Source organism: Elaeis guineensis, chromosome 3 (assembly GCF_000442705.2).
Source record: "Elaeis guineensis isolate ETL-2024a chromosome 3, EG11, whole genome shotgun sequence".
Classification (NCBI taxonomy): domain Eukaryota; kingdom Viridiplantae; phylum Streptophyta; class Magnoliopsida; order Arecales; family Arecaceae; genus Elaeis; species Elaeis guineensis.
In genome coordinates this window covers 116,340,174-116,366,774 of record NC_025995.2, presented here as the reverse complement: position 1 = coordinate 116,366,774, position 26,601 = coordinate 116,340,174, and the positions used below count along the sequence as shown (strand labels likewise).

General features: G+C 38.2%; 2 protein-coding genes and 1 pseudogene across 2 annotated transcripts; all 3 read left to right on the top strand.

The window, feature by feature from the left end:
• The first annotated feature begins 9,005 nt into the window (after positions 1-9,005).
• LOC105040664 (GDSL esterase/lipase At5g45910) lies at positions 9,006-11,366 on the top strand. The gene is made up of 5 exons (XM_010917306.4): positions 9,006-9,309; positions 9,405-9,620; positions 9,727-9,875; positions 10,061-10,337; positions 10,768-11,366. The coding sequence occupies exons 1-5, from the start codon at positions 9,075-9,077 to the stop codon at positions 10,995-10,997; spliced, it is 1,107 nt and encodes a 368-aa protein (XP_010915608.1). The 5' UTR covers positions 9,006-9,074; the 3' UTR covers positions 10,998-11,366.
• A 4,891-nt stretch (positions 11,367-16,257) lies between these two features.
• On the top strand, positions 16,258-18,939 carry LOC105041482 (GDSL esterase/lipase At5g45910-like; annotated as a pseudogene).
• Positions 18,940-22,878: 3,939 nt separating this feature from the next.
• LOC105040665 (GDSL esterase/lipase At5g45910) lies at positions 22,879-26,099 on the top strand. Its single transcript, XM_010917307.4, has 5 exons — positions 22,879-23,167; positions 23,256-23,471; positions 23,572-23,720; positions 23,796-24,072; positions 25,400-26,099. Exons 1-5 carry the CDS (start codon positions 22,894-22,896, stop codon positions 25,624-25,626), a joined length of 1,143 nt encoding a protein of 380 aa, XP_010915609.2. The 5' UTR covers positions 22,879-22,893; the 3' UTR covers positions 25,627-26,099.
• Positions 26,100-26,601: the final 502 nt, after the last annotated feature.

Genomic DNA, 26,601 nt, shown 5'->3' with positions numbered 1-26,601 from the left:
CGGTACTCGTCTAAGAGGATGAAAATCGAATTCAACGATCTATTTACTACACTAGCAAGGTACTTCATAATATCGAAATAAGATATTCAAAAGTGGAGAAGATACTCTATGCTCTAATCATATCATTGCAATGACTTCGTCCATACTTTCAAGCACATCCCATTGTCATCTTGGCAGATCAGTCATTAAAGATGATTTTATATCGACTTCATACTTCAGGACGAATGGTGAAGTGGGCAATAAAATTCAGCGAGTTTGATATTCAATATCGTCCACATCCATTGATGAAGGCACAAGTTTTGATCGATTTCATCGTCGAATGTACCATACCTGATAATAATCCTGAAGATGAATCCAACAATAAAATAAAGCAAGTCGAAACTCCCAAGTCCGACTTGACATCAGCGTGGATGCTACATATTGATGGAGCATCTAATGCACAGGATAGTAGAGCCGGTCTCATTCTCACCAATTCTGAAGAGATTGTAACTGAATATGTTCTTCGATTTAATTTCAAAGCTTCAAATAATCAAACCAAATATGAAGCTCTCCTAGCTGGTTTGAAGATTGCTAAAGAGCTTGATATTGACAGCCTAAAGGTCTTCACCGATTCACAGTTGATTATCGGATAGGTTAAGGATGAGTTTGAAGTCTGAGATCCCATTATGATGAAGTATCTTCAGAAGGTGAGAGATCTTATATCGACTCTAAAATATTTTGAGATCTCTCACATTCCAAGAATAGAGAATGCTCGAGTCGACATACTTTTCCAACTTGAAACTACTTCATTCAATTTGCTAGGTCGAATATTCATCGAATGCCTGGAACAACCAAGCATCGATAAAGTTGAAAAAGTGCTACAAGTTAATAATGAGCCAAGCTGGATGGATCTGATCATCTAGTGCTTGACTGATAGAACTCTACCCACTGACTCTTCAGAAGCCAAATGATTTAGATGGATAGCCTCACAATATATTTTGATGAGTGGCCAACTTTATAAGAGATCGTTCTTTTTTTCTTTACTGAAGTATTTAAGACCAGTAGATGCCGACTATGCACTGCGAGAGGTTCATGAAGAGATTTATGAAAATCACTTGAGGGATAAATCTTTGGCTTATAAAGTCTTACCACAAGGATATTATTGGCCCGTCATGAAGAGAGATGTAGCTGAACTCGTCTGAAGATATGAATCGTATCAAAAGTATGTAAATATACAACATCAACCGGTCAGTCAGCTGACATCAATTGTTGCACCATGGTTCTTCGCATAATGGAGAATCAACATATTCGATCCTTTTTCTCTGGCATCTGATCAAAGAAAATTTATAGTGGTTGTCATTGATTACTTCACCAAATGGATGGAAGCTGAATCTTTGGCACAAATCACTGAAAGTAGGATAGAAGATTTCATTTAGAAGTTGATCATATGCAGATTCGGTCTACTACACAGCATCATCACTGACAATAGCTGACAATTCGACAATCAGAACTTCAAAGAGTTCTATGCAAAATTTCACATTACGCATAAATTCACATCAGTCGGCCATCCACAATCCAATAATGAGGTGAAAGTGACAAATCGAACAATCCTACATAGTCTCAAGACCAGTATGAATGAAGCTAAAGGGTTCTGGATAGAAAAATTGTATCCTATCTTATGGGTATATCGGACAACTCCTCGTATACCGATTGGAGAATCGCTGTTAAACCTGACCTATGGAATGGAAGTGATGCTTCCACTTGAGATCGAATTACTATCAGCAAGAGTTGAACAGTATAATGAGCCGAGCAATTTAGAATATCGGAGAGCCGATCTAGACTTACTTTCGAAAGTTCGACAGCAAGCTCAAGTTCGAATGACAGCATATCAGCAAAGAATAGTTCGGTATTATAATGCAAAAGTTAAATCAAAGGTCTTCCATCTAGGAGACTTGATCCTAAGAAAGGCAGAAATTTCAAAGCCTCTGGATCTGAAAAAATTATCTCAAAATTTGAAAGGACCTTACAGAATAACCGAGACACTTTGATCGGGTGCATATCGATTGAAAACTCTTGATGGAACAACTATCCCTCAGACTTGGAATACCGATAATTTAAAGATATATTTTCAATAAAGTTATTTATATGTATAATATTTAGAATAAAATATTAAAATTCAGAATCATGAAAGCTTCGATCAACTACATCTACAAAATGACATCAAGCCAACAAATAATCGATCGATTTTTACTGACTACATCTTGATTTTTCACTACAAAAATTGACATACCGAGTATATCTCAGTTTTTCACTGTAAAAACTGACTCCAGTCAAATAACTACTTATGTCGACTTAGATTTAACTAAGTGAAATATTACATCGATTCGACCTCGATCGAATAAAAAATACACCGACTTGACTATGATCAGTTGAATGATATTCGACTAACCACTATCTATCAAATATTTAGACATATCGATTTGACTACGGTCAGTCGAAGGATATTCGACTTATTACCATTTATCCAAATACCCCAAAGGTTAGGTATGTCGACCGACATTCGCTAATAGACAAACTCTACTACAGTTATTACTGAACATCCGATTTACCGATGGATAATCGGTTGTCTGACTATGATTCCACAACACTAAAAGTACGAAGAGAAAAATATCAAAAAGAGTTTGTATTTAAAATTTTTTTTTCATTCATTGAAGAGAGGGTCACAAAATTGAATCAAAGTTCGATTACAAAATTTGTCTGATTACAAAAAGAAAAAAAAAATATTACACCGATCACCAGTCATTTTCTTCATCACCTTGCTCGGATACATCTTTGATAGTTGGAGCAGGCTCTGGTGCAGTCGGTGCATCTTCTTCAGTCAGTGTGGCACTCTCTTCAATAGCCTTTTCATCCGAACTAAGAGGAATGATGCTGCTCAAGTCCAAGTCTGAATATAATTTTTCGACCGTCCTCGTATCCGACACGGTAGGAGGTGAATCCATCCTCAAGACTCTTCTCCTTGAATTCTTTCGAATTCTTGAAGTTCTTGATAGCCAAACTCAAGGCGTCTCTCGCTGACTCAGCTTCAGCCTTCGCAGAGGCTGACTCAACATCAGCCAGTGCCATCCTTTCCATGGTGGCCTGATGCCTTCTGCACTTCGTTTTCAGCTCTTCAATGCATCTATCTCTCTTTCTCTGGAGCTGACTGATAGAGTGCTTTTTACTCCTGATCCAAGATTTGAGAGATGTGATGTTCTGGCGAGCCGACTCAAGTTCGGCTCTAGAGGATTGTAGGTTGGCCGTCATATAGGAGACTTCTTCCTAAAGCTTCTTTTTCCATTCATTTGCCTTCTGAAGTTATTCGACAGTAGCAGTTTTTTCCTCGGTGACGACCGCCACCTTATCCATCCACGTCCAACGAAGATCGATGATTTTTCGATATCCACTTTTTAAGTCATACATATCGTGTGCCAACTGAAAAAAAAAAGATAAGTCAGATCAAAAAGAGAGAGAGAGAGAGAAGTGCAGCCTCAATGAGCTGCTTGGCCAATGTTGGATTGGCCAAGGCCGACTCATCGACAGAGATTCTGATGTCAAACAAGGTGGGGAGGCCCGCAGACAACCCATTGTCGGCAGAAATAGCAGGCACCTTCCCCCGATCTCCAGTCGGCGGACGCGTGCTTGAGGCCATCGAAAAGTCAGTACTTGACTGCCCTCGAGATCGCTCTATTGGAGGAACGGCAGGTGCGGTAGCAAATTGTTCAGGTTCAATTGTGACTGCTGATTCGGCCCGAACCTCCACTAATGGAGCTGCTGATGGCTCTATCGTGGCTTCTTTATCTCTCGCCATCTCAACTCCAATAGATGGTGCTTCAGTCGGAGGAAGCATTGTCGGGGCCGACAATGCTAAGATCGGCTTGGGAGCTGTCTCAGACGGAATGTCGGATTTCTTTACCGGTACCAATGGAGAATCAACCTGACTCTTTCTCGACTGTCGGAAAGATCCAGTGTCGGTCGTTGCCCTCTTTTTAGCAGCATGTAAATGGATGTCACCAGTTGACACTCGTGTCCTTGTCCACATAGCTACAATCAAAAGAAAAAGATCAGTACAAAGTTCAAAAACGGATAGAAGGAAGAGTGAAATGATCGACTATATTATACCTAAAGAAGTTACCAAACTAAATCCGGTATCATAAAGAGCCTATTCGGTCATCAGCTCTCGCTGTGGTGGAACTTTTATATCTTTTAGTCGGAGAAAATCTTTCTGATCGACAGAATCCATCCGAATATTCTCGTTGGGGCCGATTCTCGGTTCACCCAAGCACAAAGAAAAACCCCAAGATGATGAAGAAGAAGTAAAGAAAAATTGGTTCTTCCATCCATGAATGAACGATGGAAGATCAGAGATAAAAGAAAGATCCTTTCTCGGGTTGAAAAACCACCAACGCTTAGCCTTAGGGTGAGGATGGAGAATAAAGAAAGTCTGAAATAAAGAGGGATGAGGATCAGTCGAGATAAGACGATATAACAAAGTAAAACTAATGATCAGTCGGATAGAGTTTGGAGTCAGCTGAGCAGAACAGAGACCATAATAATTAAGAAGATTCCGGACGAACTCCAGAATCAAAAATCGAAGACCGGTCCGAAGGTTTTCAACATAAAATGTGATCTAATCCGGAGGAGGAGAGTTCACCCGACCGTCTGGATCAGAAGCAAAAAGTTGATACTACTCTGGAATACAGTACTATTCTCGGAGCCGTTCAACATTGGACCTAAATAGAGAAGAGACTTCTGTCTCTTGATTTGAAGGAGATTCATCGGTTGGATTCTTTGATCGACTATCTCGAGAAGATGAAGCCTTCTTACTGGCCATTGAAGATGAGAACTAAAAAAAAAGAAAAAAAAAATCTTAGGAGAAGAAAAATCCTGAGAGAAGGAAAGGAGAACTCGACCTGGAGCCAAAGATGAACAGAACTCGAAAAGCTCCTAGTATTGGGGCAAAACCTTCTGTTGCAGAGAAAAGTGATAAATACAAAAGTAGAGTCCAGATGAAAGTGATTTTGTATATGTAGGATCCCTTAATGGTCCAGATGAAATCATTCAAATCAGGATCTCCTCGGATGTCGACATGTGGCTACATCAAGACCGACCATTGATCGGATGATTCGACGCACCTATTCTCAGATCATGCCATCTCATCATTATCTGCATGAATAGTACAGAGCCAATGACATCTGGATACGTGATCAAAATCTATTAGTCATAATCAAATCATTCGAATTTTCTAAACGTCAAATTATCTTTTCGAAATGGTGGCCCAATGATGACCTCACAGTTATCGAAATGATAAAATAACTAGAGATCTCTCGTATTTCAAAAAGTTATTAATGCCAGCAGTCGAATCAGAGCTTGAAACAGTACGTGAAAATTCTCTTCATCCAACGTAATAGATCATGCGACAACATGCACGTCAGACTATCTTGGACTTGAGAGTAGGGGGCAACTATTGGGACAATTCAATCGACCTTCAATTTTGACTCTAGATCGGTCTCATAAACACAATATGCCAACTAAAATTAGTTGACCGACCGATAGTCGGCTATTTTCAGCCATCAATGAATAACCATGATAACTTGGTTAATCTCCGATCGATGCTCATTCGGATCTTCACGACTACCGACATACTATTATTGCCGACATATAGTCGGCTTATCTGAAACTGCCAGCGCAGAAAGTACATAATGGTCAGAACATGATCAGTGATGGATATGACCATCCATTCCATAATCACATAATGCCGGAATGTGCGAAACCCACGTGTCTAACCATATTAAACGGTTATCAACTAGTCATGATCATTAGTGGGCATAAACAGTCCATTGATTTCATGATTATGGCCCGATAATCGGGATAATTGCCTTTTAGTACCATAAAAAATGGACCATATACTCAACGGTTACATCTGAATCACCTATAAAAGAGAAGTAAATGAATAATATTTATAAGGCAATTCTGCACTAAGACACTATCATTCAAAATTCTATCTGCTGTTTATCATTTTTCACTAACTTAAGCATCGAAGGATCTCCGCCAGACATAATTTCTGTCAGTATGAATTTTATTTTGCAGATGCTCTTCACCGATGACAAACGCAGCAGGAGATTGACCGTAATAATTATTTTTTTCACATATTTTATTATTTTAAAAAAAAATATATTTTATTATTTTTATTTTTCTTTTCTCCTTTATTTCTCCATGGCTTTTTTGTGCCACCCCTACCCCCAGTACCACCTACGGCTCCCCTATGGGCCCTTATCCATGGTTCCTCCATCCTTTTCCTGATGGCCATGGCTTTTCCATGCCACCCCTCTTTCCTAGTGCCACCCGCATCTCCTCCGTGGTCCCTGCCCACTTCTCCTCCATCCCCCCTCCACTCGGCGTCGCTCCTCTACACTCGATCCTCCTATCCCCAACCACTCGTGCATGCCTGCGGTTCTCTCTTCTTCGATATCCACGGGTTCTCCGTACCACCCACCCCCTGCTCCTCCGCACTAGGTTCCCCACCCTCCTCCATGGTGCTCGCAACTTCTCTGTGCCACCACCCCCTGCAAACTGACCCCCTCGACGTCGCCTCTCTGCCCTCGATCCCATGATCCCCCTTGTGCATTGCTCCTCCGCACTCGATTCCCCCCCTCCATGGTGCTCCTGGCTTCTTTGCGCTTGCCCCCCTTAAACCCCTTAGCACTGCTCCTCTATCGTCGGTCCTGCAGTCACCCCTGCGCCTGTGACTTCATCATGCCACACCACCGTGCTGCCACACCCCCCCTCACCTAATGCCGCTCCTCCGCACTCGATCACCCCCCCCATCGCAGTGCTTGCAGATTCTCTATGCCTCCGTACCCCACCCCTCCACCCCGATGTCGCTCATCCGCTTTTGATCTCACAGTTTCCCGACCAGCCTCCCAGCATCCATCGCTAGGGCTATTTATAATTTAGTTTCAAACTGAAAACCAGCTTGAACCGAATCAAAAAATCAAACCGCAATGAAAAATTGAACCAAAACCGAACTGAATATAGTTCGATTCGAATTTTGATTTTCATTTTCAAGAATTTCATTTTCAATTTGATTCGATTAAAAATCAAAAATCTCGAAAATCAAACCAAAAATCGAAGTCAACCTAGGTCAACTTTATAAAATGATGACTAACTCTTATTTTAATTTATGTTGTTTACTATGTTGAGAACTTGTTAGCTATATAGATGGATAATTGGATATTTAGATTTGTTCTATTGTTATAATTTGTTGTGATGCTTGATTGCTTGTTTGTATTGTAGATGATGTGATTTTTGATATATTATATTTTATTTATTATCTATTTATTATTTATCAATTATTCATATACTATTACTTATCAATTGTTGATTTTTAATATAAAAAATTAACGATCAACATATTTAACAGATCTTGAATTTAATTAAATATAACGTAACAAACACACAATGAATTAGCAATAATTATTTGAATATGTTGTATCAAAAATAGATAATTAAAAATAAAAAAAATTATAAAAAAATCGAATAACGAAATCGAATCGAAATTTTGGTTTGATTTCGATTTAGTTCCTCTTTTATTCGGATTGGTTTTTGATTTTTATTTTTCTATCATTCTATTTTCGGATCAGATCGGATTGGTTTGGATTGGATTGGATCGATTAAAATCGAATGAACAGTCCTATATGTGGCTTTTCTATGCCACATACCATCCCACCATCATCATCCCCTCCTCCACCTTCGTAGTGCACAAAAGAGGTTTTTAGCATTTTTTTAATAGAAGATCGACTTAATTATGAAACTTGAAATAACCATAGTCTTTGAAGTTTTTACCGCACCAGCAACGTACATCAGTATTTTGACTGATTGAAATTTAAATGATCTATATTTGATCTAATAATTAAAATTTTATTTAATGATTAAAAATAAATAAATAATAAAAAAATTATAATAATTTTTGAAATACCATAAATTTTTTTTTCCATCTATTTCGCTAATCTAACCCACAGCCTCTTGATACCACGCCGAGGTCCAAGAGGAACTTAATTATGCATTAATATTTAGCGTTCAAAAACTTCTTTTTTCCAAATCCAGTGTCCCATCACCATGCACGCGCGGCACGCTCAATGGATAGTCTCGTACATACGCAGCCTCACGCAGCACGTTGTTATTAAATACTGCGGAGACCCTTAGGCGTAGGGTATGATGGAGACGTGTCCACCACAACCTCAAGACTTGGTGTCTCAAGAGTGCACGACACAACCTCAAGACTCGCTGTCTCAAGAGTGCACGTGGTAGATCAAGAGTTGTCTAATTGCAAACGCTTGGGGTTAGAGAGAGAGGGAGAGTTAGATTTGACCATATTCAAATGAATCTTCATTTAAATCCATTCAGATTTATATCCAATAATAAAATTTCACAACAATAATCCAAATCATCGAACATAATGTACTATCTCTAAATTATCTATATTACTTATATACTAAAAATCATATAATTAATTTGAATATTTCTATCTTATAAGTTAAGTCCAACTTTCTCTTTTTCTATCTTGCGGTTGTGTTGATTTTTCTTCAACATGCCGTCTTGGGGCTCTAACATCATTTTTGAGAATAATAGTTTAATTATAGGGAATACTCCGGCACGTATGCTGTAAATCTTTTAATGGGTGTACATAGGTTTTATAAATTTTTTTTTGGACTGTGACTTTGGATGCGTTTCTAATGCATATAAAACGTCGAGTGAAAAACTGTTACCAGCTGTACCCAAAAATAAAAACAAAAAAAACTTCAACCAGAAGTCAGCGACTCCACGTTCGCATTGCTCTGAGCAGTAATCCTAAAATACAAAGTCAACGCTCTCCAACTGACAAACTTGGGGACCGACTTTAACTAGCCACGGGCAAAGTACTTTTGTAGTTGCCGCTGGCATGGAACGAGACGAATAAATAGCAGTACGCGATGCGGCTATAAAAGCAACACGTGACCGTGCACGCCCATCAATCCTCTATCCCCATCACTTCTTTCTTCTTTTCTCCCCCAACCATGAAGATCTCGGTCCTGACTTTGCTCTTCTTCTCGTGCCTCCAGATTTCCTACTCCTTTCCTGCACGCTATAATGCAATATTCAGTTTCGGCAACTCCCTCGCCGACACCGGTAATTTTCTCATCACCGGTGCCCAGCCCTTTCCTGGCATCGGCAGGCTTCCTTATGGCATCACCTTCTTTGGCCGCCCCACCGGCCGCTGTTCCGACGGACGCTTGGTTATCGACTTCATCGGTATCCCTCCATCATTTATACCTTGATAACTTGACCCCCATGTCCCCAAACCATCCCCATGTGTTAAACTATTCGCGTTTTTTGTTCCATTGCAGCTGAGGCGTTTGGACTCCCATTGCTGCCGCCATCTTTAGCAAGCGGCCAAGACTTCCGACAGGGAGCAAACTTCGCCGTCACGGCTTGCACGGCACTTGACGTAGCCTTCTGGGAACAGAGAGGGCTCGCCGGCATATTTTGGACCAACGATTCTCTGGGCGTCCAGCTTCAATGGTTCGAGCAGCTGAAGCCTTCCCTTTGCACCACGCTCAAAGGTTATACTCGCGTAATTGATGAAAGTTTTCTCACTGATGCTATCCATCTATGATTTATCTCATACTCGGCAGTACTCCTGATGGAGCTAAACGAAATGCATTGCAGAGTGCAAGGACTACTTCGGTAAATCCCTCTTTGTGGTCGGAGAGATTGGAGGGAATGATTACCACTTTCCCCTTCTCGCCAATAGGACCTTGGAGGAAGTAAGGACATACGTGCCTGAAGTCATTGAAAAAATTTCGAAGACTACTGAGGTGCGTGCCTGACAGATTCTAAAGCTGGTCCATAATTTTTTAGGTTGAACGTTGGTGGTGTTCCTTCATGAGAGTTTGATCCAGATAATTTTATTGGAGGTTGCATTTTTTTAGGAGAAAAAGGACGTTTCTCAATTTTGTAGTCCTTGGTCAATTGAGTGGCTATTGTGGCAAACTTTATGCAGATTTTAATCAACCAGGGAGCTGTCGACCTAGTTTTGCCTGGGTCGCCACCATCGGGTTGCTTTGGGTTGCTCTTGACGTTGCTCCCTAGTCCCAACAAAGAAGACTATGACCCGCGGACTGGATGCCTCAAGAAACTAAATGCATTATCAAGATATCACAACAAATTGCTTCGTCGGACGGTAAAAAATCTCCGGAGCAAATATCCGGAGGTCAGAATAGTCTATGCCGACTTCTATGAACCAGTCATTCAATTTGTACGGTCACCCGAACGCTTTGGTAAGTCTCCTTCCATTCCCAAAATAATTTTTTAGACCATCCTGTCACTCCACAAGATGACACGTCTGGTGCATAAAGGCACCCAATTTTATATACATCGGGGAAATTAATTCCTGGTCCCTCGTTTGGCAAACATTAACCATTAGGACTTCTTCATGTTTTAAGTCCCTGTTTCAATTTTATGCACATTTCTATTTTGTCTTGAAAGTATTTCATCTTCATTTTCCATAAAATTATAATTTATAGACAGTAATTCTTGCTTTTCACACGTAGGCAAGTGGCTAGCATTAAATTTTCATGAAAACAAGGATTTGAGTTTTAAATTTTCGATCAATTTAAGTATATACTTTCGATGTTTCACTCACGCGTGCTTCTAAACATTTTGAGCGAAGATATATACCCTGCTTTCTGAGGCATTCAGTTGCTGCAGGATTTAGCAATGGGGCTCTAATTTCTTGCTGCGGGGGTGGAGGTCCCTACAACTTCAATCCACGAGCCAGGTGTGCTGAGCCAGGTGCGACCGTATGTAAGGACCCATCCAAGTCCATATTTTGGGACGGCATCCACCTAACCGAAGCTGCTTATCGCTACATCGCCACGGGTTGGCTCCAAGGTCCCTACGCCAACCCACCCATTATGAGCCCTCGGCTCCCAAACTGAAAGCTATATCAACCATGCCTGGGCGCAAATTGTTTTGGAGGGAAAAAAAAAAAAAAGCACGTTGGTTCAGTTTGCAAACATCGATGCATCGAAAAATAAAATCATTAGGCTCTGTCTACTTGTTGTTCATGAAGAAAGTAGTTGGCTTCTATTGGTTGTATTGTTGGATTTGTTGACTTTTGCTAATGTATTTTGCTTTTGTCGTCCACTAGTGATATTATGACGAATTGATATTGTTTGATCTTTTAATGCTGGGCACGTTTGTTGCTTCATGCTTCTTTCTGATGTTTAGAGTTTTACTATTTCTATATATATGTGCAATATCATTGCATCTTCTCCACCAATTGGTGATTATGATAGTCTATTTAATAAAAAAAGGTTTTGAAAAATTTATCTCTTTCTGCCGTATAATAGTTCTTGTTTACAAATTCACAATTCCAAGACATCTTGGAACAGTCACACATCTTCTAGCTGATGACATGGAATAATATTTCATATTGAATTGGTTAAGAACTCTTGTAGTGCTTATACATTCATGGACCAATTCATCTAAACACTTGGATTTTTAGACAGAATATATCTTATCATGATGATATTAGAGCTGACAAATCCAATTCTTATTTATCGAAACTTCTATGCTCCCACTTAGTAATCTACATGTCGTCTCTCATTTTGGATTTCGTCTCCTGGGCTCTACATATGATAGGAAGTGTTGAGAAAAAATAGTCCTGGGTTTGCACCCCTACATCTGCTCATACTGTTCTGTGAGGTAGAACATTTTCTTTTGAACAACGAATCATGATGCAAACTTAATTATCTCTCGTCCCGCTTCCTCGATGGGCATCCTTTTTAAAGTGCTGATTAAATCTAGTTCTCTCTTATTCTTTGTTCGAAGAAACAGAATTGTATATACAAAATACTTCAAGGTATTTGTTAGATGCAGATGAAAAATACATTGAATCCACAATCTACTGTTTGGGTAAATTGAGTCCACAATTTTTGATAAGATAGTTGCATAGTTACTAACATGCTATATTTAGCAAAAAATTTGTAAGTCGCACTATTGCAGTCGAAATTCGACTATCGATTGGGATGGTTGGAGTTGAAGTGCGTCCTTTCAGAGAAGTGATCAGCAAGACAAATTCTGACCGGAGTTGGCTCCGACGGAGATCCTTCAACTCTCAAGTCAGATCTAAGGAATAAAAAAAAAATATATATCAAAAAGATAAGGTACGTACCTAGAGGGTCCCTTTGAGGCCTCTATTCATAGATAGAGGCAAGAGCTATTTAGGCGTGGAATTTCTAATTTGTTCTGCCTGATTCGAATGTGGCATGGCGAGATTTGGGATCGAGAGTTCGGGATGCGGCGGTAATACCTGCCCTATTAGCTTCGGAGTCAGTTGGACCGCTTTGAATTTGAAAAAATGTGTGGAACTTTCAGATGGGATATGTTTTGGCCGCTAAGCTTTGACTTGGTAAGTGGCATTGTAAGTGGAGATGAGGATCATTCTGATGCTGGTGATTAAGATGTGTGGTTGAAATAGAAATTGATGGACAGTCTGGATTAACCTCCGAAATTGGGATCGATCGAAGCTAGGATCGATGATTGAAGTTAGGTTCGACAGGATTTTTCATTAAGAAGCTCTATCTAGAAGGTTGAGTTTAGAATTTTTTGTTGCCTTATTATATATTGAATGACCTCTTCCGATGTAGCTTTATGACTCCCCTCAGAAGTTTCACAATTCTGAGATGACATATGTGCCGTTGGGATTATACTCATTTATCCTGACAGTGCTGTGATGACAACCCAGTATGCTTCGTCGTTTTATGTCTTCGGCCTGGATGATATACCACCCTCCAACAGCACCAATTTTTTATGGCTGTATGGTAAAAAATTATCTGTGTGCACATAATGGAACCGTATAGCATTGCTTTTGAATTTTCACAACTGTTTCTTAATTTCTCAACCACTATTTTTCTTCTTGCTTGTTAGAATATACAAGCAAATACATATCAATGATAAATATTTTAAATTTAAAAAGTATATATTGTAGTCTTAATTTTTTTAAAAGCTAGGAAATAATTAATTTGTAACTAATATTAATTTTCTAGTGTATTATATCTCATAATTTTCTTTTGATTTAGAAGTATCTCTACCTAATTTTTTGAAATTTGTTAGAATCTAGTCATACGAAAATATTTTTCCTAGAAAAATTTGAGATCTTTTTTTCTTACTAAATCAGATTTTTCTTAAGCCATCAATATTGGAATCACTTTATCTTGCATTTTTGAGCTTTTTAAAAAGAATTAATTGGAATTGTTATAGAAAAACGTATTTAAAAGTGTAATCTTGTTAGGGTTATCTTTGTGTATTGCAAATTAAAAAAACAAGACACTTTTATATAGTCTAAGGATAATCAAAGATATAAGGATCAAAGATAAGAACAATGATTGTATAGCTTTTGGATGGTTACTGTCATATTTGGGGTTCATTTCTCTTGCCTTCACCAAAAAGATATATGATATAGATAGCCTCTCATCACTGGCGGTTGATTAGCAAATATAGTTTTTTTCTATATTGCGACAATGGTTATTGGCTTCCTATGATTATAATTTTTTAGTTATTTTTGGATTTTTCAAGAGGATAAGTTTAGCTTTCTTGGATTGATTTAAAATAGTATGATCTTTGTTTATTTAACTCATGATTTTCTACTATTACAAGCAAAATTAGAAGTAGGCCTTTGCTCGACATTTTGATCATTTGAATACGCAACAAAACAAGTTGGAGGGGAGATTGTTTGCTGCGACTGCCTAGATTAATAATAGCAAAGCATCAATTGCTTCCACCTTTGGTTTTCTAGCTATATCCTCGCGATTTTAGCACTTAATAGGGGTCCGATCTCCTTTCATCATAAAAAAGTTTAACCGGTGCAAGATGCTCTGCTAGGAGGTCCTCTATCTCTATACCACGTGAAACGCATGGCATGTTCTAGTATTATTTTAGGCCAACTAACGGAACCATGGAGTTATACTCTGATACAAATTTATGATCTAGGAAGTTTTTATTTAAGCAATCCTATATAGTATTGAGTCAGAGAAATTATATCCTACACCTAATGCATCGACGTGCATCATGTCAAGCATATTGGACCAATCACGAGACAAGCATGTGATGAATGGAGCTCATAGTAACAAACTATGTAATGCACGTGGCATAGGATATAATTTTTTGTTGAGTTCGAATCTTCTCAAACTTTATCATCACCTTTCCTAATTTGCTCGGAGGGTGATTGGATGGACTTGGATCCCTGCTAGATCATACCTTCTCAACTTTGTATCCATGTCTTTACCAATTTAAGCAGCTTCTTTAGGAAATAGAAAGATTAGATATTGCTATCTTAACTAAAATTTATCGTTTCTAGGCACCCTCCCCCCACTCCCTCAAGCCCGTTCTCTTTCAAAAAGGCAAATAAGTATTGCTATCGCTAGAATCCAAATTGAGGCGTTGAGGTCGGTCAAAGATCGAGGTGAAGAGGTAAGGTCGGTAACTAGGTTTCAAGTTTGGAACTTGGGCTATAGAGTTGGTGGAAACTACTGGTGGCAAACAAAATTGAGCTTGGAATGGATGGATCGCTTGGTATAGCCTAGCCAATTTGAAAAAAGAAAAGGAAGTCTCCTTGCTGAAGTTTATTCAGCAAAGGATCCTTTTATGCTAAAATCAGTTAGTTTCTAGGGAAACAATGGAAAGTTTGAGAGATGAGGAATTTTAAGAGAGTGAATGGGTGAGAGAACGTACCCGAAGGTCCCTGCTTATCCCTTTATATAGAGTGGGCTTAGTGCCCCATGTTAATTACTTGATAATGGATCTTGTGCTGCGTACATGGTGATAATCATTTCGATTGTGCAATAATGACCGAAGAGGTTGGATGTACCAGCTCCTAAATTGATAAGGTGGGCACGCCCTAAATGGATGTTAACTGTTTTTAAATGTTTTGAAGGGGAGATACGTGGCTCTTCCGTTGTTCGGTTGGATCTATTCGGCACTGCGTCCAATACCAAGATAAAGTTGACTTCAGCCTTCACGAGATTAGGTGGCACATTAAAAATTAATTATTAATTTATTTCTTCTAGGCTTATTTACTCGATAAGATATTCGAGCATGCCAGTTGTTACTCGCTAATTCTTTTATCGTCAAGACAAAGTTAAAACAGAAGGTAAAATGCGGAAACTCTTCATTTGAGTATAAATTCAAAAATAACTCTCCAACTGAATTTCATTTAAAAGTAATTTTTTAATTAATATAAATAATTAAATTATTTTTATAATTATAATCAATATTAAAATAATATTATGATATTAAAAAATAATATTATCTTATTGTAATATAATACTGTCTTAATATAAAATAATACTATCTTATTATGATATAAGGATATTACAAAATAGTATTTTTTTATTATAATACAGTACTGTCTTGTTATAAAACAGTACTATCTTATTATAATATAATATTATTATAAAATAATATTATTTTATTATAAAATAATACTATCGTATTATAAAATAATATTACGATATTAGAAAACAGTACTGTCTTATTATAAATTAGTACTGTATTACATATTATAAAATAATACTACGATATTAGAAGACAATACTATTATATTATAAATTAATATTATATTATTATAAAATAATACTATCTTGTTGTATAACTGTACGAGCGTCTAATGGTATAACGATCATTTCAATTAGAAATAAAAAATTATTTTTAATTTATATTTAAAATAAAAAATTATTTTTAATTTAAATTTAAATAAAAAATTATTTTTAATTTAAAATATGAAATAAAAATTTTTATCTAATTTATATTAAAATAAATTTCGAACGTGTATGTTTGTGAAGTAATGCTACCAGGTCAAACTCTTGAACGATGAAGAATTCAAAATTTAAAATGGGGTACCACCCACGGAAGCCAGAGCAGCATCTCAGTCCCGTCTCCAAAAGTTGCAACCAAGCACCATCTGCGAAAGTCAGATACATAATAAGCGTGGAAGAATGTTGGTGTAGCGGGCGACAATGGTGGGTCCCAATCTTTGTTGGAATCAAATTAAATAATGACAACGTGATCCTCGAAGTACCAATTGCTAAGGGTAGAAGGCAACAGCTGAACTAGAAGAAAAGGCTTTATAAGGACATGGTTTTTGAATGAAGCCATGCACACGGTTGAGCGCTTTTCTTTCCTCTCTCTACTGTTACCATGAAGCTCTCCATCTTTATCTTCTTCCACTTCTTGTCATACTTCCACGTTTCCTTCTGTCCCTCAGCAGTATACCTCAATATTTAACTTTGGGAACTCCCTATCCGACACTGGCAACTTGCTCATCCTAGATGCTACTGCACCGATCGGCAGCCTCCCTTATGGCATGACCTTCTTTGGTCGCCCTACGGGTCGTTTCTCTGATGGACGGTTGATCATAGACTTCATTGGTATCCCCATCTTAATTGGTTTTAAGTAGCTTGGTAGCAGAACGAGTCGTCCCGGGTTATCATGCAGCTGAGGCTTTCGGGCTCCCATTCCTTCCACCATCCTTAGCTCGCGGCCAAGATTTCTGTCAAGGAGCCAATTTTGCCGTCTAGGGTGCCACAGCACTTGACATTGAATTCTTCCAACGGAGAGGCCTTGGGGATGTCGTTAGGGTCAATGAGTCCTTGGGCGTCCAGCTTCGGTGGTTCGAAGAGTTGAAGCCTTCCCTTTGCAACTCAACTAGAAGTTGTCTTTGTTCTGTAACCAGTACCAACTATGCGTATATGCTACTCTCATGGTTGGATTGATAATAGTACTGCTGTCTATGAAATGGTTGCAGGTTGCAAGGACTACTTCAGTAAATCTCTCTTCATGGTCGGAGAGATTGGAGGGAATGATTACAACGTTCCCTTAAGCGTAAGGAGAAGCTTGAAGGAAGTGAGATCATACGTGCCCAAAGTCATTGAAACAATTTCGATGGCCATCGAGGTACGCAGGCTTTCTCAACTACGGGACTGATATGACTTACAACGACCAAATGGCTATTTATTATATCTCATTTTGGTACAGAGATTGATCGAACATGGGGCAGTGGATCTGGTGGTGCCCGGGAATCCACCCATTGGTTGCTTTGGGGTGTTCCTCACGCTTTACGAGAGTCCTAACAAGGAGGACTACGACCCTCGGACTGGATGCCTGAAGAAGTCGAACGATTTGATGAGATACCACAACAGGCTGCTGCGTCGGTTATTGGAACAGCTCCGGATCAAATACCCACGGTTGAGGTTCACCTATGCGGATTACTATGGTGCGGCAATTCGACTGGATCGCCATCCGAAACGCTACGGTGCGTCCGTCGGTGGAAATAATAACTAGACTATAATCAAGATTCTCATCATCGCTTGGATTGGTTTCTAGGTTAATTTCTTTTTAAGTGATAGGTGGTGCTTTCATTATTATTACATTTATTTTTAAAAAAAAACAAAAAGAAGGTAGACGTGAGATGGCTAGGATGCCATAGTCATTCTTGAGCTCAATTGCTAAAGTGAAAGGTCAGCATAGTCCCAATTAGAGCCCAACAAAACCTTGATTTTAGGTGATGTTTGACTGCAAGAAAAACTGTATCTAGACTTCTCTGCGGAAAAATGCTATTTAGGAAACTAATTATAAGCTTTGCAAACTTGTTAATATTTGACCAAATGGAAAACTAGATTCTTTTCATTTTGAAAGAAATTTCTTGCAACCATATCAAAACTAATTTCTTGTTCCTTAATTTAGCATGTGGAAGGTAGACAGCATATCACTACTTCTCTAATTAAATGAGTAGAATTTTAAACGTTCTGTTCTGTTATTGTCTTATTGGCCATGTTTATTATGATGCAAGGGCTGGCTTGGGCCGGGCTAGCATCACAACAGACTGCTCCCCGATGTGGCCCATCTTTTTGTGCTGTTATATTTTATGATGTTGGACAATGTTATAATTCTATGCTTTTCTTTTGGTAAAAGATCAGCTATGCTTGATAACCCGGCTTAACCTGTTCCTAATGAGCGCTAGTGTAAGTGGGCTAGGTCGATTAACCCCAAGAAAAGCTTTAGCCGTCATTTTATACTCAATAGCACTTGTTAAGAGCCAATTGGATTTGTGAGACACAAACATGGTATAAAAGCAGTTTATTATTATTATTATTATTATTATTATTATTATTTTGCCGTGTTATGATACAAAATGGTGCTTTAGTCCTTCAGACAATGCACACTTACGTCCTCTAAAATATGCCGTTCACATTCAAGAGAAACCAGACTCATGATTTGGTGCAGGGGTGCAACCGCTAAAGAGCAGTCTAAATTGCATCATTTTATAAACATGCATGTTTGAAAGTTTGTCCATGTCAAACTCTTGTAGAAATAAATTACTCCAAATGTTTAAACACAAAAAATCCTCTTAAAAACAGGGAGGAGCTATTATTATAATCTTATTAGCCAAAACATCCTCTCTTAACTATTTATCCTGTTGCAGGATTCAGCAATGGAGCATTAAGAGCCTGTTGTGGAGGTGGCGGCCCATATAATCTTAATTCAACAGTTTTTTGCGGTCCACCAGGTTATAACGTTTGTAAAGAGCCCTCAACTTACGTAAGTTGGGATGGCATCCATTTAACAGAAGCTGCCTACCGTTCCATTGCAATGGGTTTGCTCCATGGTCCTTTTGCTGACCCACCAATTATGAGTGCTCGGCTCCATTAGAACCGGTGCGGACATGAATACGAGTTTAGCCAATTGAAATAAAATAAATAAGAAATTGTTGTACTATTTGGCATGGACTATATTCTTTATATTTCTCCGGGCATGTGGCTCGATCAGAAGTGGAATTATCATAAACTTGATTGCCGTGGACCTATTTCATAATAATTCACGAAGAGGCTCGATGAACTTCACTTTGTTTTAGTTTTGGCTAAGTGACGCATCATAATAAATTTGTAAGCTCCTGTGCCTACCGCATGTTCTTGTTTCTATTTACTTTGTATCTTAATCCACATGGTCCTGTTCCTTCAACGAATACCAAGCATATGTAATGATCAAATTGATATTTAATTTAGCAATTAAAAGAAAAAAAGGAGTGGTAAAGCAAGGGGAATGCCAAAACAAAAAACGAGTTAGGAACAAAGCCTTTGCAAGAGTTGTTCGTCTGTAGTTATTGATGTCCTTGGCATGTGGTTGTGGCTGCCTTTTAAGAAAATATAAAAAAGAAAATCAAAGGACAAGACATATCTTTTTTATGCTACTAGCATAAATTAAAATAAATGGTCAGAACTGATACTTAATAACTTACTTTTTATGTTCCAATCATGCGTTCGAGAATCATTGTTGGCCCATCTACATATGGGTTAAGAAAGTCACAATATGGAGATGAACAATGACAACGTGGGAAGAAAATGATTTGTTTTGTGTTGGGTCTATGTTCGTAAGCCTAAAATGAGATGGATATGCAAATAGTTAGTATTACCAATCTCGTATATTTTCTAATCCTGCTATCCATCCCCCGTACGTCCTTCTAATTCTCCCCCCGTTTGTTCGGAGCCAGCCCATCTAATTGCTCAGCATTCTCGTCTCTATTCTAATTCTTTTTCTAATGAATTGATGATTTACCACCTTTCCTAAAAAAGATAATAAAATACTTAACAAAAAAAATACCGGATCAGCTAGAAAGGGATACTTACTGGACTTGTTCACAGTGGAGAATAAACTTTATTCCCTTTTTCTTCCTAGCCCCACCACCACGCCCTAACCGTTTTTTTTTTTTGTTCTTCTGTGGCAGACAAAGTTGTCTAATGTATTAGAAAAGGAAACCATTGTTGCTTTTTCTTAGCATTGATTTCATGGTTAGTATACTAAAATTTCATTGAGTATATATTAAGCTGATACCATCTCATATCAAGCTAATAGTTGCAGTTATTGCTCGCCATGTTATAAGTTATGACATGCTGGCAAGTGAAATCGGTGACAAAACTTTAGCTACATTCACATGCCTTCACTTAGGCAGCCCCAAAACTAGCTTATGGATAATTAGATCATTGCAAGGAACCTCCACATGCTGCACATTTTTTTTCATAGGCCATATCTATATGCTTTTACTCATTAGTCTCAAAGATGACTAAATCATCACAATGGACATCCACTTCTACCGTGACTTTTGCATAAGCCTCTCCTACATGGTTTAGCTCCTCAATCTTCTAAAACTTGAGATAACATCCATCTGATGAAACTCTTCCTGCTCCAGATTTTTTTCTAAATTTGATTGATTTTCAAGTTGATTAATTTTATCATTCGAGTCTTCTAATGAACTAATCTAAAAGAAGAAAGAATTTTCTGAACTCGCTTAATTTGAATTTCTCAAAAAAAGATTTAGAAAAATCTAAAAAAAATAATAAAAGTACGGTCTAGGTCTCTATTGCTTTCATAGGTAAAATGTAAATTGAGACAAATAGTCTTTATTTGTAGTGAGATCTACCTTTGTACAGTTCGAATCAAATTTCTCTTCTAATTTGAATATAAATAAAATTATTTAAAATAGATGTAACTAGTGGAAATAAACATTAATTTTTTTTTTTGCAAGAAGTAGATCTTAATTTCTATATTATAACTTTGTCATTATCTAATTCTTTCCAAATTGGGAGATATATCTAGTCAAATCTATTCTAAATAATTTTTTTTATTTAATCGATTCATTTTGGAGCCCAAATGCTGAAATTTATAGCTAATTGCTTAGTGTATTACACCTTTTAAAGAGCAGTGCTATACTATAGAGTTTAAAAGATAATTTGACTTAAAAATATTATCTTAATCGGACGTTATATAGCCAAGTTGTATAGGCTTCAAAAATTTGATGTGCAATTTGACTTTCCTATGCGACGGATCTCATTCTTGCACCTGATTTAGTTATACTTATAATAACTAGAGTAGTCAATATTGAGTTTGATGATCCTTCTGGATCTTCTAAGCTTGATCTAATCTCTACGTCTACATTAACTATAGCAGCCATCATTTTTGTAGCTTTCTCAAAATTCGATTCGAGTCTCAACCAACTAGGTTTCAAAGTGGATAGAAAATTAAAAAGACAATGGCATCACCTTCCTTGTACTTCGACAATTGAATTTGTGATATACTGTTGGATTGACAAGAATAGCACAGCCAATACTTTCATTGGTTCTTGTATGCTTTAAATATACTTAAATTTCTTCTTATCTATTGCAATTAGTCATCCACTACATAGATCTCAAAGCACTCTGAGTACCTTCATTCATTTGCCTGTATATATCTCAAAGCATTTTTAATATATGACCTATAGTTAAGGATCATCCACCATACAAAAGTAAAAGCACTCTGAGTACCTTCCTTCATCTACTTATACAGATCTCAAACATGATCCAGATTAAAAGATTACCCATCATATAGATCTTAAAGTATTTCAGACTCTTTCATTCATGTGCCTGCATAGATCCCAAAGCAACCTTAATATATGGCCGATAGTGACAAAACACCCACTGCATAGATTTCAAAGCACTCCGAACATCTTAAGTTATCCACCTACATAGATCTCAAAGCATTCTTAATATATGATGTATAGTTAAGAATCACCCGTTGTGCAAATCTCAAAGTATACGGAATTGCTTTATTAATCCACTTGTATAGATCTCAAAGTATCCTTCGTATATGGTCTATAGTTAATAATCACCATAATTGCACAGATTGCAAAGCATTAAAAATATTCATCTATCTGTACAGATCTCAAAGCACTCTTAGCATATGGCTCATAGCTAAAAATCATCCACTGCATACATTTCAAAGCATTCCAAACCTTTTTATTCATCTGCACTTTGAAGAGGGCAATAGTATTTTGGTGGTGTCATGATAAGGTAACGTCTGCTAATGGAGGTTCCACATGATGGTTTTGGAACAGTTTAAACTTTTTATTTTTATTTTATTTTATTTTTTTTTTGTTTGAAAGGGATGGTTTGGAACAGTTTAAACTTGAAGGACCGTTTGAAGCTTTTTAAAATTGAGGTGGTTTCCGTGTAATTCTCCCAAAATACAAGCCAGCTACCCATATAGTGGAAAAAACAGTCCCGTAATTTGAACTCAAAAGAGCCAGATCACCTTCTCAGTTCTCAGTCAAGAAGTTAAAAAGACAGAGAGCCTAATTAGGTGGGGTGGGGCAGGCTGGGCGGAGTGGCTGGGACCTACCCGATTTCTCAGAAACACACAGAGATCGATCGCCACCAACACCATCTGACCAGCACAAGAAGAGTTTCTTACCGTGTTGAAGGTTCATCAACGCAAGGCATTCATGTCACAGATACGCTTTCAATCCAGAATGGTAGTTTGTTATTTGTCAAGGTTTTGGCAGCTTTTTGGTTGGCTCTTTTATTCTGAATACGGATTTTTAAGCCAATTCTCTTGAAAGTAGGAAGATCGAATGTTACTCTCTAACCTCTGCTTAATTTTATCGTTTCTTGGCACCCCCTTCCAACCCTACCCAATCCCCTTCTCTCTCGAAAATAAGGCGATCGGGTATCAATTATTAACTCATTTCTTCTTGGCTAATTTACTCCACATCTTCGCGCCTGCGTTGTTATCTGCTAATTGCTTTGTCATTGAAATACGCATTACCACCACGTACACTAGTGGAGCAACCATGGACGTGTAGAAGAACGTTGGTCTACTGGGCGACTGATGGTGAGTCCCAATCTTTGGTTAGAATCAAATTAAATAATGACTACGTGATCCTCAAAGTTCCAATTGCTAAGGATAGAAGGCGACAGCTGAACTAGAAGAAAGGGCTTTTTAAGGACACGGTTTTTGAACGAAGCCATGCACAAAGGTGAGCGCTTTTCTTTCTTCTCAACTGTTACCATGAGCCTCTCCATCTTTATCTTCTTCCACTTGTTGTCATACTTCCACTTTTCCTTCTCTGTCCCACAACCGTACACCTCAATATTTAACTTTGGGGACTCCCTATCCGACACTGGCAACTTGCTTATCCTAAATGCTAGTGCACCGATCGGCAGGCTCCCTTATGGCATGACCTTCTTTGGTCGCCCTACGGGTCGTTTCTCTGATGGACGGTTGATCATAGACTTCATTGGTATCCCCATCTTAATTGGTTTTAAGTAGCTTGGTAGCAGAACGAGTCGTCCCGGAACCGAACTCACGTTTGCGTTGTTATCATGCAGCTGAGGCTTTCGGGCTCCCATTCCTTCCACCATCCTTGGCTCGCGGCCAAGATTTCCGTCATGGAGCCGATTTTGCCGTCTCGGGTGCCACAGCACTTGACATTGAATTCTTCCGACGGAGAGGCCTTGGTGCTGTCGCTAGGGTCAATCAGTCCCTGGGCGTCCAGCTTCGGTGGTTCGAAGAGTTGAAGCCTTCCCTCTGCAACTCAACTAGAAGTTGTCTTCGTTCTGTAACCAGCACCACCTATGTATATATATATATGTTACTCTCATGGTTGGATTCATAATAGTACTGCTGTATATGACATGGTTGCAGGTTGCAAGGACTACTTCAGTAAATCTCTCTTCATGGTCGGAGAGATTGGAGGGAATGATTACAACGTTCCCTTGAGCGTAAAGAGGAGCTTGAAGGAAGTGAGATCATACGTGCCCAAAGTCATTGAAACAGTTTCGATGGCCATCGAGGTACGTAGGCTTTCTCAACTACGGGACTGATATTACTTACCAAATGGCTATTTATTATATCACATTTTCGTACAGAGATTGATCGAACATGGGGCAGTGGATCTGGTGGTGCCCGGGAATCCACCCATTGGCTGCTACGGGGCGTTTCTCACGCTTTACGAGAGTCCTAACAAAGAAGACTACGACCCCCGGACTGGATGCCTGAAGAAGTTGAACGATTTGATGAGATACCACAACAAGCTGCTGCGTCGGTTATTGGAACAGCTTCGGATCAAATACCCACGGTTAAGGTTCACTTACGCGGATTACTATGGTGCGGCAATTCGATTGGCTCGCCATCCAAAACGCTACGGTGCGTCCACCGGTAGAAATAAAAACTAGACTATAATCGAGATCCTCATCAATCATCATCGCATGGATGGATTTGTTGGTTACTTTTTTTAAGGGATAGGTGGTGCTTTCATTATTATTACATCCTTTTTTTTTTAACCAAAAACTGAAAGAAGGTAGACATGATGTGGCTAGGATGCCAGAGTCATTCTAGGGCGTAACTGCTAGAAGTGAAAGGTCAGCACGGTCCCAATCAGAGCCCAACAAAACCTTGATTTTAGCTGATGTTTGACTGAAAGAAAATCTGTAGCTAGATTTCTCTGTGGAGAAAAACTATTTAATATTTGACCAAATGGAAAACTAGACCCTCTTCATTTAGATTTCTTGCAACCATATCAAAACTAATTTATTTTTCCTTCATTTAGCATTTAACAGATAGAGAGTATATTATAAACTCTCAAATTAAATGTAAAATTTTAAACATCACTACAACAAAAATGATCATTAGTGGCATTCTTAAATATCGCTATAGACCAATATTTTTAGAAAAATATAGATAAAATTTTTATTTTAATGATATATATAGGTGCCTTTAATTCTATTATATATAAGTGTCTTTAAAATTTTAATGTCAGTATTTTTTATATATCGATAAAAATTATCAAACTAAATGCGTAGAATTTTAAATGAACGTCTGTTTTGTTATTGTCTTATTGGACATGTTTATTATGATACAAGGGCTGGGTTGGGCCGGGCTAGCATCATGACAGATTGCTCCCTGATGTGGCCCATCTCTTTGTGCTGTCATATTTTATGATGTTGGGCTATGTTTATAATTCTATGCTTTCTTTTGGTAAAAGATCAGCTATGCTTGATAACCTGGCTTAACTTGTTCATAATGAGCGCTGGTGCAAGTGGGCTAGGTGGATTAACCCCAAGAAAAGCTTTAGCTGTCATTTTATGCTTAATAGCACTTGTTAAGAGCCAATTGGATCGATCTGTGAGACACAAACGTGGCATAAAAGCTGATTATTTTTATTTTTTTATTTTTTATTTTTTGTCGTGTTATGATACAAAATGGTGCTTGAGTCTTACGTACTATAAAATATGCCTTTCACATTTAAGAGAAACCAGACGCATGATTTGGTGTATGGGTGCAACCGTTAGAGCAGTCTAAATTGCATCATTTTATAAACATGCATGCTTAAAAGTTTGTCCACGTCAAACTATTGTAGAAATAAGTTACTCCAAATGTTTAAACACAAAACATCCTCTTAAAAACAGGGAGGGACCATTATTATAATCTTATTAGCAAAAATATCCTCTCTTAACTATTTATCCTGTTGCAGGATTCAGCAATGGAGTATCAAGAGCCTGTTGTGGAGGTGGCGGCCCATATAATTTTAATTCAACAGTTATTTGTGGTCAACCAGGTTATAACGTTTGTAAAGATCCCTCAACTTACGTAAGTTGGGATGGCATCCATTCAACAGAAGCTGCCCACCGTTCCATTGCAATGGGTTTGCTCCATGGTCCTTATACTGACCCACCCATCATGAGTGCTCGGCTCCATTAGAACCGGTATGGACATTAATACGAGTTTAGCTAATTAAAATAAAATAAACAAGAAATTGTGACACCATTTGGCATCGACTATATTCTTCATATTTCTCCTGGCATGTGGCTCGATCGGCTTGCTCCATGAGGCTTGATGAACTACACTTTCTTTTAGTTACGGCGAAGTGACGCATGATAATAAGTTTGTAAGTTCCTATACCGTGCTTACCGCATGGTCTTGTTTCTGTTTATTTTGTATCTTAGTCCACGTGGTCCTCTACCTACAATGAATACCGAGCACATGTAATGATCAAATTTATATTACTGTAGCAATTAAAAAAAATGGTAAAGCAAGGGGAATGCCGAAACAAAGACCTCTTAGCCTCAATCACTGATCTTCAAAATTCTTCATCAGTTCAATGAGTGGTCTATTCTTTGTAGTCACAAAGAATTATCAAGCTTTTGTAAATTGTCGGATAAGTTAAGATCTCTAACCGTGTCAGCTCGACTGGTGGCTTCTTCTGTTGCTTCCTCAATTGTTCAAAATTGATTGTGCCACTTGATAGACCACCCTTGAGCTGATTGAATTTCAAGTTTAATTCTATTGGTGCATTAAATCAGCCTCGAGACATATGGCATAATCATATGAGATCAAAAAAACATCAATCTGAAAATGCCAGGTCCTAGCAGATTAATTGATCAGTTAGCATATTCAGCTCGGATTTTTACCGACCTGAATGAAGGACGCCCTTGCATTATGTCCGGATGACATCTCAGTTAATAAAGAAATATTTAGATCGGATATTTACCGACCTGAACCCCGATACTTCACTACCAGGGATGAATATTATGACATCTCTATTTCACTCCGATCATCTACCGAGACGAACTATTATAGTGATGGACATAATCGTTTTACAAATGTCCACTATGGTTTCCTCAATCAAACCACAACTGACCACGATCTCATGTCCAGCTCATATACACAGCTGTA

What these genes read in the sequence shown, in the direction of transcription:
- LOC105040664 (XM_010917306.4), top strand. Translation starts at nt 9,075, where the DNA reads ATGAAGATCTCGGTCCTGACTTTGCTCTTCTTCTCGTGCCTCCAGATT. An exon ending in CCTTTGCACCACGCTCAAAG is followed by an intron (nt 9,621 to 9,726) that starts GTTATACTCGCG and finishes AATGCATTGCAG; the next exon opens with AGTGCAAGGACTACTTCGGT. An exon ending in AAATTTCGAAGACTACTGAG is followed by an intron (nt 9,876 to 10,060) that starts GTGCGTGCCTGA and finishes AACTTTATGCAG; the next exon opens with ATTTTAATCAACCAGGGAGC.
- LOC105040665 (XM_010917307.4), top strand. Translation starts at nt 22,894, where the DNA reads ATGCACAAAGGTGAGCGCTTTTCTTTCTTCTCAACTGTTACCATGAGC. An exon ending in CAGTTTCGATGGCCATCGAG is followed by an intron (nt 23,721 to 23,795) that starts GTACGTAGGCTT and finishes ATTTTCGTACAG; the next exon opens with AGATTGATCGAACATGGGGC. An exon ending in TCGCCATCCAAAACGCTACG is followed by an intron (nt 24,073 to 25,399) that starts GTGCGTCCACCG and finishes ATCCTGTTGCAG; the next exon opens with GATTCAGCAATGGAGTATCA.